Source organism: Phyllostomus discolor, chromosome 2, assembly GCF_004126475.2.
Source record: "Phyllostomus discolor isolate MPI-MPIP mPhyDis1 chromosome 2, mPhyDis1.pri.v3, whole genome shotgun sequence".
Taxonomy (NCBI): Eukaryota; Metazoa; Chordata; class Mammalia; order Chiroptera; family Phyllostomidae; genus Phyllostomus; species Phyllostomus discolor.
In genome coordinates, this window is record NC_040904.2 from 9,581,976 (window position 1) to 9,594,976 (window position 13,001).

Sequence of the window (13,001 nt, forward strand, 5' to 3'; positions counted from 1 at the left end):
CACACACTCCTCCCAGCTCACCTCCAGCCCCACCGCCCCACCATGGCCGCCTCCACCCTGTCCGTCTGCTCCAGTGACCTGAGCTATGGCAACCGAGTCTGCCTGCCTGGTTCCAGTGACTCTTGCACTGACTTTTCCCGGCAGGTGGACGACTGTCTAGAGAGCTGCTGCCAGCCCACCTGCTGTGTCCCCAGCTGCTGCCAGTCCACCTGCTGTGTCCCCAGCTGCTGCCAGCCCTCCTGCTGCACCCCCAGCTGCTGCCAGTCCTCCTGCTGTGTCCCCAGCTGCTGTACCCTGATCCCCACCCAGACCCTCCTCTGCACCCCTGTGACCTGTGGGCCCAGCCCCTGCCAATCAGCCTGCACCAGCTCCTGTACACCCTTGTGCTGCCAGCAGTCTAGCTGCCAGCCCTCCTGCTGTACCTCCTCCCCCTGCCAGCCCTCCTGCTGTGTGCCCGTCTGCTGCACGCCCGTCTGCTGCAAGCCCGTGTGCTCTGTGCCTGTCTGCTCTGGGGCTGCCCCCTGCCCAACACCCTCATGCTGCCAGCCCACCCCCTGCTGCAGACCCTCCTCCTGCATGTCCGTCATCTGCCGCCCTGTCTGCAGACCCGCCTGCTGCGTGCCCGTCTCCTCCTGCTGCCAGCCCAGCTGCTGCCGCCCAGCCTCCTGCGTGTCCCTCATCTGCCGCCCCGTGTGCAGACCTGCATGCTGTGTCCCTGCCCCAGTGGCCCAGACATCTTGCTGCTGACCAGCTTGATCTCAAGCTGCTGTCCTCACTCCTGAGCACAGTCTCCCCTCCCATGTGCCCCTGGGGCCCCTCAGCCAGTGCCTGGACCTCCCCTCTCCCATCAGTGGACACACCATTGCTGCCTAATGCACGTCTGAACATGCTGCCTGTCCCTTTTTGACAAAAGATGACCACAAATCCCTCGCCAGAGGGTGGCGTGCGGGATCCCAGGACCCTCCTCTGCAGGACCAATTGCTTGCTCTCCATGTGACAAAGGCCAATTGGTATAGTCAATAAAATGCTTGTGCCAGGAAATATGTGTTTGCTTTCTCTTCCTCTCTTGAGCCCCTCAGCCACCCCAAACCTGTGTGCTCCTGTGGCAGAAGCTAGACAATAGGGCCATGTTCTCAAATCCAAGTTCAGAGCAGCTGGGTGACAGATCTGGGAGTGATGCCATCTGCCTGCTCATTTCCCTTCCCGACCCCAGCAGCCACCCTCCCTGCAGTGGGCAGTCCTCCCAGGCTGGGCCCAGGAGGCGGGTGTGGGTGCTGGAGGCAGGAACCCTGAGTGGATGTGGGCTCCTGTTCACACCTGTTCCCCTGCTTGTTCAGGTTAAGGGTGCTTTGGGGAACAGAAAAGGTTCTGTGGGTCAGGGTGTGTGTGACAATGTTGCCTGCAGGGAGGACCAACAGAACCAGAAACTATGCTGGATGCTCCATGGGTCAGAGGACTAAGGGCAACGCTGCCTGAGAGCCACCACTGTCCAGGTGACCCTTGGGGACAAGGACAAGGTGGACTCAGTCCAAGCAGGACGGATCTGGGCAGAAGGAATCCTGCTGCCAAGCACCACAGAACAGAATGGGGCCCCGCCCCCTGGGCATGGGGCGAAGAGCTCAGGGGGAGGAGCTCACAGAGGAAGGCGGGGCTCCAAGCCTGCACAGCAGGGTGGGTGGGGCAGCTGTAGCCTGGTGTGGGCACCACCTCCTCTCCCCTGTGCCTCTCCTGTCTGACAGTCACCTTGCAGTCAGCAGCATCGTGGAGGCAGAGTGGACATTGGAAGCTCTGTCCTGTGGCCAGAACACGCGCCCACGAACACAAATTCACTGCCTCACAGCTGTGGGGGCCAGAACCCGGCGTGGGGCTCTGTGGGCTGAGGTCAAGGCCTGGGCAGGGCCGGGCCCTTCTAGAGGCTCCTGGACAGAATCTGTTCCTTGTCCCTTTCAGCTTCCGGAGGTCCCTGCCTCATTCCGAGTTCGCACGCTCCAAGCCGGGAGCCTAGTGTCCTGCTCCCGTCTTTCCGGAGCCTTCTCTCCTGTAGCCCAGTCCCCCTTGTGTCCCTCATAAGTCGCTGTGATAACATCAGGCCCCTGGTTGACACAGGGTCATCTGCCACCACAAAATCCTTAACCGACTCCCATCTTCAAAGTCGCTTTGCCTTCAGGAACATATTCACAGGCTCTGGGATGAGGACACTGACATTTCTGGGGGACCACAGGAGCTGTCCCCCAAGCCCTCTCCCACCAACTGGGAGGAGGAGGAGCCGTGCTTTTCAATGGTGTGTGCAGTTCTGACTTTAGTTAGAGTAGGAGCAGGAGACTTTTTACCTGAAAGGGGTCAGGTCAGGAAGCTGGCAGTTTGCCCTCAGCCCCACCTGCAGCAGGCTAAGAACTGACCTCGTAAGTTCAAGGGACGGCGTGGGACAGAGGAGGCCCTGGAATTCTCCCACGTGGCTGGGCCCTAGGAGCATGCCTGTCACCTCAGAGGTGGCCTTTGAGCAGTCAGTCCTGGCCACAGCCACGGCCACTGGGGCCCTCTCTGTAGAAGGAACTTGCCAGAATTCTAGGGAAACCACCTCCAGAGGAGCCATTTGGGGAGAGACTCTGAAGGGGAGACATTGCCACGGTCTCACAGGGTGAGCATCGTACGCTGATATTTGTTAGGCCCTGGACGAGGGCACCTGCCAGGATGGAATGAACCAGGCCCAGCAGGGGGCCCCGGGGGCAGGTCCCTCAGCCTGGCCAGCTGGCATCAGACGAGTTAAAAGTACTTGTTTTTTGATGTCTCAGGGGTCCTTTTCACTTTCCTTAGTTCTTTTCCCCCCTTCTTCAGATTGGATCATGTCTACAGGTGTGTCAAGTTCACCGACTCTTTCCTCTTCTACCAGCTCTGGTGGCGAGGCCTGAATCTGTCCCCCTGTGCCTGTGCCCCAGCACCCCAGACTGTGGGGTTGCCCCCCACCCCCCGCTCTGGATTGTGCTTGTTTCTGCAGCAGGGGTCTCCCACCCCACAGAGCCTCTGCCTGGGACATGGGCCCTGACCCTGCACACCACCCCCAGCCACCCCCCAGCATTCCCCAACTCTCTGTCTGGGACTCAGCCGTCCCTGGAATGATGCAGGCATTCATTTCTCCAGTCACTCATTTATTCGTCACCCCGGCAGGCTCATGAGGCCAGCAGGTCTCCACCATGAGCACACGGTGTGCGCCCTTTTGTTGCATAAACAAGTCAACTTCTGTGTGGATTCTGGGCACCCATTCTGTAAAGGGCAGACAGTAAGCATTTCAGGCTTTGCTGTCCCACGGTCTCTCCTGTGAGTGCTCGGCAGGCTTGTGCGAAGGCCGCCCTAGACGGCTGCAGAGACACGGACGGGGCTGCGGTCAGTGGAACTTTTATTAACAAACCGGCAGCGGGCCAGACTCACGCCGCAGACCTCAGTTTGCAGACTCCTGCTTTAGTGTTTCCCGCGCCAAATAAAAGTTCAGACTACGTTATTGCCTCAAGTCTTCCCTGATGGCACAAGACAAACGTGACTAGGACACAGCACTCAGCGCTGAGCTGGGGGAACCTGTGCATGACAATGGCCTGGGGAAACCACGCCCGGCCACGTCACCAAACCAGATCACCCTGTTTACAGAAGGGGACCCGGGCCTCCAAGCCAAGCGTACTCACGGGGAGCCCAACACAGGATGGTGCGTCCCAGGAAACAGGGTGCTGGGGCAACACCTGCAAACATCCATGGGGCACCAACAGGCGGGCCGGGACAGCCACAGCCCGGGTATAAAGGCCACCAGAGAAGGAGCCTGAGGTCATCACCGTCCCCCACACTACACCAGCCAGCCCCACGACAGCATGTGCCACACCAGCTGTTCCACAGGCTGCCGGGCTGGCTGCTGCTCGCCCAGCTCCTGCCAGTCCCCCGTGTGCCTGCCCGTGGGCTGCCAGCCAGCTGTGTGCGTGCCGGTGAGCTGCCAGACCACCTGCTGCGTGCCCGTGAGCTGCACACCCATCGTGTGCACGGCCCCCTCCTGCCAACCCCCCGTGTGCCTGCCTGTGAGCTGCAGGCCCGTCATGTGTGTGACCTCCTGCCAGTCCTCTGGGTGCATCCAGCCCTCCTGCCCCACCCTGGTCTGCAGGCCCATCTCCTGTGGCACCCCATCCTGCTGCTGACCCCGAGTCTCCTACCCGGCTGCTCCCGGTGCAGATGGGACCACACCTGCACCTCTCCCACCCTGAGTCCTGGCAGACCTCCAGTTGTGCAGGTGGGAGATGAAAAGCATGTTCAACAGGCACCCTGAACTCCGGCACGAGAGTGCGGCAGGGTGACCTGGGTCCCGTGCGACCCCGTGCACCCCCCAGGGAAGCCCTGGTGCTCAGGCTCCTCCTCCGTCTCCAACGGGAAACCTCACCCCGTGGCAGGCTAATAAAATGTGCCTTCTCAGTGCAGCTCGTCCCTCTGTTTTGCCTTCACATATGTTTGAAATCCTTCCCCTGAAGGTGGATACCTGCCTAAGCACAGCAGCCCCTTCTCAAAGAGCTCTCCCCAGAAAGCTCAGCTGAAGGTGGGGGGCCCTTGGCAGGTGGAGGGGTGAGGGAAGGCGCTGTCCCCACATCTGCCACTGAAAACAATGTAGGTGGGGAAGGGCAGAGGGAAAACCTCCCTGCAGCTGAGTGGAGGACAGAAAACATGCTGGACCCCGGGTCCCACGGTGCCCTGCAGGGTCACCGCAACAGGGCGGGCGGGAGACTCTCACACGAACCCCGACATGTGCAAAGCGGGGTCTGGCCGTCCTGGGGGGGAGGGGAGAGAGCAGCAGGACGGCCGAGGAAACCTCGCCCTCCGAGTCCCAGGTGAGCAGGGCTCTCCAGGCGGTCGGCACTGGGCCAGGGTGACAGCGAGCCCCCCGCCCCCGACCCAGCCCGACCAGCGTCCCTGCACACAGAGCACACAGAGCACCAGTCTCCAGTGGGGACAGACAGGCCCGTGTGGAGGTTCCCTCCGTGGGCAGGGCACCAAAGGGCAACTGGAGACTCAGGGCAGAGCGAGAACACTGTCCCCTCCCCCGAAGTTCCTGCCCTGAACGAGGTGCTGGCAAAAGATTTCTAAATGTATGAGGAAATGTCAGTTCGTGGCCTAAAAAATTATGCTCGTGGCACAGGTACATATTTAAGTCTTTACTTCTGTCCAAGAAAAATTTCAGCTAGGTCAAAAATATGTATTTTTTATCGGACTAATGGAACAGAATTGAGATACCAGAAATAAACCTATGTGCTTATGGTCCATTGATTTTGACAAGGGTTTCAAAACCATTTATTGGGGTAAAAAAATCATCTCTTCAACAAAAGACACTGAGAAAACCAGGTTTCCCGGGCAAAGGGAATGCAGCTGGACCCCCTGTCTCACCCCGCATACAAAAAGGAACTCAACATGGATCAGCAACTAGAACATAAGAGATACACCAAACAAGTCTTAGGAGAAAACACAGAGGAAATAATGCTTCATAACCTTCGGCTTGACCATGGATTCTTAGAGTTGGCACCAAAAGCAAGGAGAGCAAAGGAAAAAGTAAATAAATTGGACTTCACCACAATGTTACTCTTGTGTGACTCAAAGGACACGATCCAAAAAAGCGAAAGGACAATATAGAGAATGGGAGAAGATATTTGCGCGTCGTACGTGCAATAAGAGTCTAGCACCCAGAACGCAGGAAGAGCTCCCACCACGCAGCAGCACGAGGACAAACACCCGGACTGGGAAGTGGCCGAGGGCTCGAGCAGGTGTCCCTCCCAGGAAGACCCGCGAACGGCCGAGAAGCGGGTGGATGGACAGGAACGCCCCATCAGCCAGGGAGGGAATGCGAACCACAGCCACGGCGAGACACTATTTCCTGCCTCTTACAATCGCTATATTTTTTTTTTTTTAAAGAAGGAAATTAACAGGTGTTGTTGAGGATATGGAGAAATCCAAACCCTCAAACGTTTCCAGGGGAATATGAAACGGCACAGCCGCCGTGGGGACATTTTTGGCAGTTCCTCAAAGAGTTAAACGCAGACTGACCGCATGACCCAGAACTTCCTCTCCGAAGAACAGACCCAGTAGAACTAGACGGGGGGCTCCAATCTGCTCTGCAGCCTCGTTCACGGAAGCCCAGAGGTGCGAACGACCGGGCGAGTGGGCAAACACGGTGAGCGTGTCCGAACGGTGGGCTGCGTACGACACAACCAGGAAAACACCAGAAGTGCCGATTCACGCGGCCACGTAGATGAAGCCCAAGGGTGTTAATAAGCTAAGGCCACGCACCAGGGGCCTCTCACGTGCCGTGCCCCAACTTGGCTCAGAATCCCCCAGCGTGGCCAGGACCCTCATCATCAGAGACCCCTTTCTTCTCCGAGTCCCTGCCCACCCCTGCCCAGTGTGCCCACTCCTGCAGCCCCTGACAGCCAGCTGTGCCCCAGCCAAGACTTCGGGGAGCTGCTTGTTGGACTGCTGATGGCCAGAAACCAGCCACGGTGGGCCTACGCACACCCTGCCATAGGCAAACCTGCCAGTCGGGGCCTGCATTGCAGAGAGCATCTCACTCCGTCAGCCCTCCCCTCTCCCACTGCCGGGCAGCGGCGGCCTCCCTCTGGCCCCCTGGGTCTCGCCAAGCAGCCCCCTTCTACTTACTTTAGCCCCTCCTAGCCGAGGTCCACAGAGCTCTCAGCAGAGCAGGCTGTAGCAGGGGTGTCCAGCCTTTTGGCGCCTCTGGCCACACTGGAAGAGGAGCTGTCTAGGGCCACACGTTAAATACATTGCAACATGTAATCACAAAAAAATTCATCATGTTTTAAGTACGTCTATGATCTTGCCTTGGGCCGAAGCCACAGCCATCTGGGCTGCATGTGGCCCGTGGGTCGCAGGTTGGACACCCCTGCATGTAGAATGTCTTTGCTCTTTTTTTAAAGTTTTATTTATTATTTTTAAGATTTTATTTATTTATTTTTTAGAGAGGGAAGGGAGGGAGATAGATAGAGAGAGAGAGAGAGAGAGAGAAACATCAATGTGCAGTTGCTGGGGGCCGTGGCCTGCAACCCAGGCATGTACCCTGGCTGGGAATCGAACCTGCGACACTTTGGTTCCCAGCCCGAGCTCAATCCACTGAGCTATGCCAGCCAGGGCTAAAGTTTTATTTTTCAATTACAGTTAGCAGCACGTCTTTGTTCTTGACTTTAAAAACCACTCACCTCCCCAAAGAAACCTGCCAGCCCCCTAGACACCGCTCTGGACGGTGGCTCCCCTTCACCGCCATGTCACCCAGTCCACCTGCCCTCCTGCAGGTAAACGAACACTCATGGTCTCGCGTTCCCTGGAACAAGCGCCTTTCTCAGAGCTCGCTCCCAGGCTCCGGGCACCCACGGTGCCTTTCCACGTGAACCTCCCACCACGGTTTCCCATCCAGCGTCACCCTGTCCCCCCGCCCCTCCCACAGAGCCCAGGTTTCTCGTGTCTTCCCGAGTCTCTTGGCTCTCCGGTTAAGAACACGGGCCCACCAGGTTCTGACCCAGGCTCTCCTGCTTGCTAGCGTGGTTTTGGTGCAAGTTCTTAGCTGTGCCTCAGTCTCTCCATCTGTAGAGTGGGAACAACAACAACTCCTACTTCGCAAGCCTGCTGTGAGCGTTGCAGAGCTCACGTTTATTAAGTTGCCCAGAATAGCTGCTGGCGTAGCAAGAGCTATTATTTAAGTGTTTGCTAATGTAATGAAAATAAACATGGCTCCAAAGTATTCCCTGGTTTATGGATTCCAGAAAGAATTACACCCCAAAATAAAGAGGAGAGAAAAAACAAAATATGCTTATGATTCAACCGAGCATTGAGAAATAGGAGAGGTAATAGTAAGAAGCCCCAGAAAGGTGCCCAGAGCGGGGCTGTTGGAATTACCGGACCTCCTAGGTCCAAGCCCAGGTCCGGCCCCAGCTGTGGATGCGTCCTCCGCATCCCCGCTCCATAGGCCCTGGGCTCCGACCTCTCAGGGGTTTAACCAGCTGAGCTGTCTGTTATGGGTGCACAGTGTCCTCAGGGACCCGCTCCAAGAAAAACAAGGAAACAGACTCTTTTGTGCCCTCGTGATGGGACAACACACGCACCCCTGACTGTATATAAGCCCAGTCACCCCAAGCAGCTCACACAATCTCACACCCACTCTCTCAAACACACACACACTCACGCCATCCTCTAGCCCCACCGCCCACCATGGCCGCCTCCACCCTGTCCGTCTGCTCCAGCGACCTGAGCTATGGCAACCGCGTCTGCCTGCCTGGTTCCAGTGACTCTTGCACTGACTTTTCCCGGCAGGTGGACGACTGTCCAGAGAGCTGCTGCCAGCCCTCCTGCTGCACCTCCAGCTGCTGTCCATCCACCTGCTGTGTCCCCAGCTGCTGCCAGCCCTCCTGCTGTGTCCCCAGCTGCTGCCAGCCCTCCTGCTGTGTGCCCAGCTGCTGTCAGCCCTCCTGCTGTGTCCCCAGCTGCTGCCAGCCCTCCTGCTGTGTCCCCAGCTGCTGTCAGCCCTCCTGCTGTGTCCCCAGCTGCTGCCAGCCCTCCTGCTGTGTCCCCAGCTGCTGCCAGCCCTCCTGCTGTGTGCCCAGCTGCTGCCAGCCCTCCTGCTGTGTGCCCAGCTGCTGCCAGCCCTCCTGCTGTGTGCCCGTCTGCTGCAAGCCCGTCTGCTGCACACCTGTCTGTTGCACACCCGTCTGCTGCAAGCCTGTGTGCTGTGTGCCCGTCTGTTCTGGGGCTGCCCCCTGCTCAGCCCCCTCCTGCTGCCAGCCCACCCCCTGCCCCTCATCTTGCTGTAGACCTTCTTCCTGCATGTCCGTTATCTGCCGCCCTGTGTGCAGACCCGCCTGCTCCTCCTGCTGTGCCCCCACCTCCTCCTGCTGCCAGCCCAGCTGCTGCCGCCCGGCCTCCTGCGTGTCCCTCATCTGCCGCCCTGTGTGCTCCCGCCCGGCCTGTTGCATCCCTGCCTCAGCCCAGAAGACCTGCTGCTGACCAGGCATGTCCCCCCAGGGCCAGCCAGGCACAATGGGGCACTGCTGGCTTTGCAGCTGCCCTTAGGATCTGTCTCTTCGGAACTCCTGAGGTGCATTGACAGCCCCTCCTCCTCTCAGCTGGGGAGGAAGTCCTGTCAAACTCAGGGTGACCCTGCCCATGCCCACTGGCTCACTCCTCCTGGTGTCCCCGTGGCCAGCTTGGGGACCGTGTCCACAATGCAAGTCTCAGTGGTCTCACCTCTTCAGAGGCCGCTTGGAAAACCTAATAAACTCACCTGCATTTAACCTCAATGGCACTTGGTTCTCTTTTGGCCATTTCTAGTTGAACTGCCAGCCAGTCCTCACAGAGGTGGGGTCCCGTGCCCTCACAGCCCTGCCTGACCCCAGCTACGCTGGCCCTTTCTCAGGGACCCTGCCCGTGCTGAGCTGGCACCTAGCTCCCATCCCACAGGATATGGGCTAGTCCCAGGAGTGGGGGGTCTGGTGTAGGCAGCCCCCTGCCCAGGAGCCCATCTGGTGGCGGATCGTCAGGGACTTGGCTGTGGCCAGTCCCAGGCGCAGTTACCACGCAGCCCTGGGCATCGCCCTGAGACGGCCCCTTGGGGGAAAGCCCCCTGCAGAAGGGGCCTGGCAGGACATGGGGTTCCGTGTCTCTCCCAAGCAGAGAGGACGGGCAGATGCGGCAGCCCCTCTGCCCACGCCCAGAGGGTTACAGTCGGGCAAGCACCTGAACTTGGCCACTCAAGCCCGCCTGGCCCACCTGCCTCCTCTGGCTCCTAGACCCTCCTCTCTCTGGAGCATTCCACCCACTGGGATCACACATGTCCCCAAAGTCTTCTCTCATGTAACAATGACAAATAAAACCCTGCTGTCCTCCCCCTCGGCTCTGCCTGTACCCCTCCGGAGCAGAGCTGCCTCGCAGCTCTGGGGGGCCCCATTTCTCACCTACTCACCCCTCCACCGTGATACCCTCTCCTCTACCCCCCCACCCCGCCACACTGCGGACCCTGACCGACTGCAGCCGAGATCAGCCTCACTCCCACCTCTCCTCCCGGGCCCCGTCCCCGCAGAGCCTGGCCCTCAACTGCAGGACGCGACTCTCCTGCCCCTTCCTTCTCCGACTTTCCTGGGCCTGTCGCCCTCCACTTCGCTATGGTGTGGGGACCTTGACCCTCTCTCCTGATACGTCCCCAGGGTTTCTCCTGGACTCAGGCCACTTACACCTCCCAACAGGACCTTCCTCCAAACTTGCCTCTCCCAGCCCACCTATCCCCCCAGGGGGGAACCCCTGCCCAGCACCCTGGACTCGGCCCCCACCGCCCCACCCCTGCTCACACACCCTGGTCCTGCCACTGAGCCTGTGGTACTTCCAGTAGGTCTTTGGGGTCTGTGCCTGCCGATCATCACCATTTCTGTTCTTGCTAAGTGACACTGAGCAGCCTCAGACAGGACTTTGCGTCCCGGCCCCAGAGAGCCCAAGACAAGTTCATGGGGCAAGACCTTCCTAGTGGAGGCCACTGTCCCGAGAGCTCCCAGCGGCACGTGCCCATGCTTCTACAGAACGCATTTTGGGAAGAAACAGTGCCTTTTGTCCCATGGACGATGCCGTCCAGGAGAAAGGTGTGGTGGAATGCGATGGGTTTGGAAGAACCTGCCATCTGGGGTCCGGCATCGTCACGGCCGCAGCCTGGGCAGAAGGGGTGCCGCCTACAGAGGTGGGCGGCCCTGGGGGCATCGGCTGCACTCAGTGGGGCAGGACCGTCTGCCCATCCTTGCAGTCCCGCCCTGGCCCGGAGCTCTGAGTGTGGGCGCCGGGGTGGAGGTTAGGTGTGAGCAGAAGAAGCCAACAGAACAGGAGGCCAGGAGTGCTCCTTCTACCCAAAGCCATCTCGCAAGCAGCAGCCTGTAGGGCCGTCTCCCATTTCATCGGAATGCTCTAGAAACCCAGGAGATCAGTATTTTGAGTCTTAGCAGAGAGCTGGACAGCGCGAGCTGGCCACTGGGCCTGAGTGAGGCCTCTGGCCCCGCGGCACGTGCTCGGGGCAGACCCACGGCACCGAAGCAGCAGTGGGTGACCTTCTGGCTCCACGCCTGGCAGCTCTCCCGGGCTCGGCAGACATCCATGTCGCCTTGCTGAGCACGACGCTGCCGTGGGGCCAATGGAACCATGGTGAGACCGGTGGCTGTGTGGGCTGAAGGTGTTTAGATCCCACAGTGGCCTGGGTGCACTGGGACTCCCAACCCCCATCATGTCGAAGAGGAGACGGGGCCCCTGGTGACCAGCCCAGGCCCCGCACACCAAGTCAGGCAGTGAGCGGGAGGGGTGAGCGGCGAAGGGGAGAGACCGGACGGGGCAGGTAAAACCCGGCGTGTTTGCCAGGAATGCCGCGGGGAGCCAGAAGATGCCCCCAAAGGCCGCCTCGTCCCAAACCCAAACCCGAGCAGGAGGGAAGGCCCTGCGGCCTGAATGCCGGGCGGATCAAATGAGCAACCTCTGCACGGAAGATGGGCGTGGGGCAGCCAGGTGGGCCCTGCGGGGCCTCCCGCGTGCCCCTCGAGGGGAGGCCGAGACTCTGCTGTCTCACAGAGGCGGACACGACCCCTCGCCACAGAGGCGGGCGCTCCGGATGCAGAGGCGAGCCTGCAGGGCCAGGGTTGCAGCTGAGGGCCAGGGCCGGAGCCACAGACGCTGGAAGAGGCGGGAAGGTCGCCCCTGGAGCCCCCTGAGGGTCCCGCGGCGCCCGGGTCTCAGCTCAGGAACTGCTCTCGGGCTTGAGGCCTCCGGGACCTGGTGAGGGGGGGTTCATTTGGGTTGTTTTAACCACCGAGCATGTGGTCAGTTGGCATGGCCACCCCAACACACACAGTCACACAAACATACGGCCAGTCTTCGCTTAGCGTGGCGAAAGGTTCTGCAACTCCGAGTGACAGGAGCCGACTCGACCCCAGACACTGACGCCAGCGGGAGGTTAGGTCCTCTGGCGTCTCGTGGTCGTCGTCATTCGAGGGCCTGCTGTGTTCGGTCAACTTCGTACAGAAAATCTGGCTTCCACACTCTGAGTATGAGCATGCTCGTTTACAATGTCATTGAGACAGCAACAGTATAATAACAGTAATAACAATAAACCCTCAGCCTTCTCAGGAGGCTGGTCCAGCCACCCCCAAATCCTGGCAGGGGATGCTCGAACCTGCCCCCCTGGGCAGGGCCCGCGAGGCTCTCTGCCACCCTGACCGGAGCCACAGGGGCCCCGAGAGCCCAGAGGTTACAGAGGAGATATGTCCCAGCTTGGTGGCTGCTGCTTGGCCGGGCACAGGACCACCCTGCCCCTCCCTGCCCACCGCGTGACCCCTATGCCCAGAGGTGCCATCTGGAGAGACCCCAGCACGAAGCGCTCATCCCCTGGCTGCGCCTGTGGTCAGGCCACAGCCTGAGGCAGTGACAGCTGGCCCCAACCTCAGGCAGAATGGCCTGGTATTTTGACCCCCCACCCAATTACCTACAGCAACTTGGTGACAGTGCAAAAGGAAGGGGACGGCATGCCCCAGGGACACACACCCACGTGAGGAGCCATTTCTGGGACCCAGAATCCAAGTAACCCTCCCCCGTCACCAGATCCCTGCAACGAGCACCCAGCAGTGCCCCCTCTGTCCACCTGCCTCAACTCCACCCCAACCCCGACTCTCAGGCCCACCGAGCAGCCTCGCTCAGGACCAGCCGCCCAGCCCCAACTCGCAGGCAGGACTTTTACGAGCTGGGCAGCAGCTCCTGGGAAAATAAATAAGCCCTAATGAGGGTTCCCCGGGAACCAACTCCAAACACCAACAAGGAAGGGAGGGCGTGGGGGCCCCCTGCTGGGGCAACACACAACACAGAGGAGGGGTATAAAGGCTGACAGCCCCAGGCACCTCACACACTCACACACTCACACACACTCACGCCTCCTCCCAGCTCACCTCCAGCCCCACCTCCCCACC

At 59.9% G+C, this 13,001-nt stretch overlaps 3 protein-coding genes across 3 annotated transcripts; all 3 read left to right on the forward strand.

The window, feature by feature from the left end:
• LOC114490425 (keratin-associated protein 10-7-like) lies at positions 1-809 on the forward strand. The gene has a single exon (XM_028504374.2). The coding sequence runs from the start codon at positions 43-45 to the stop codon at positions 745-747; it is 705 nt and encodes a 234-aa protein (XP_028360175.1). The 5' UTR covers positions 1-42; the 3' UTR covers positions 748-809.
• Positions 810-3,854: 3,045 nt separating this feature from the next.
• LOC114490427 (keratin-associated protein 12-1-like) lies at positions 3,855-4,430 on the forward strand. Its single transcript, XM_028504376.2, has one exon. It carries the CDS (start codon positions 3,855-3,857, stop codon positions 4,170-4,172), a length of 318 nt encoding a protein of 105 aa, XP_028360177.1. The 3' UTR covers positions 4,173-4,430.
• Positions 4,431-8,232: 3,802 nt separating this feature from the next.
• Positions 8,233-9,024, forward strand: LOC114490423 (keratin-associated protein 4-12-like). The gene is made up of 2 exons (XM_028504373.1): positions 8,233-8,286; positions 8,335-9,024. Exons 1-2 carry the CDS (start codon positions 8,233-8,235, stop codon positions 9,022-9,024), a joined length of 744 nt encoding a protein of 247 aa, XP_028360174.1.
• Positions 9,025-13,001: the final 3,977 nt, after the last annotated feature.

Coding starts and splice junctions, on each gene's coding strand:
- LOC114490425 (XM_028504374.2), top strand. CDS start 43: ATGGCCGCCTCCACCCTGTCCGTCTGCTCCAGTGACCTGAGCTATGGC.
- LOC114490423 (XM_028504373.1), top strand. CDS start 8,233: ATGGCCGCCTCCACCCTGTCCGTCTGCTCCAGCGACCTGAGCTATGGC. Junction 8,287..8,334: donor ACCTGAGCTATGGCAACCGC/GTCTGCCTGCCT, acceptor TTTTCCCGGCAG/GTGGACGACTGTCCAGAGAG.
- LOC114490427 (XM_028504376.2), top strand. CDS start 3,855: ATGTGCCACACCAGCTGTTCCACAGGCTGCCGGGCTGGCTGCTGCTCG.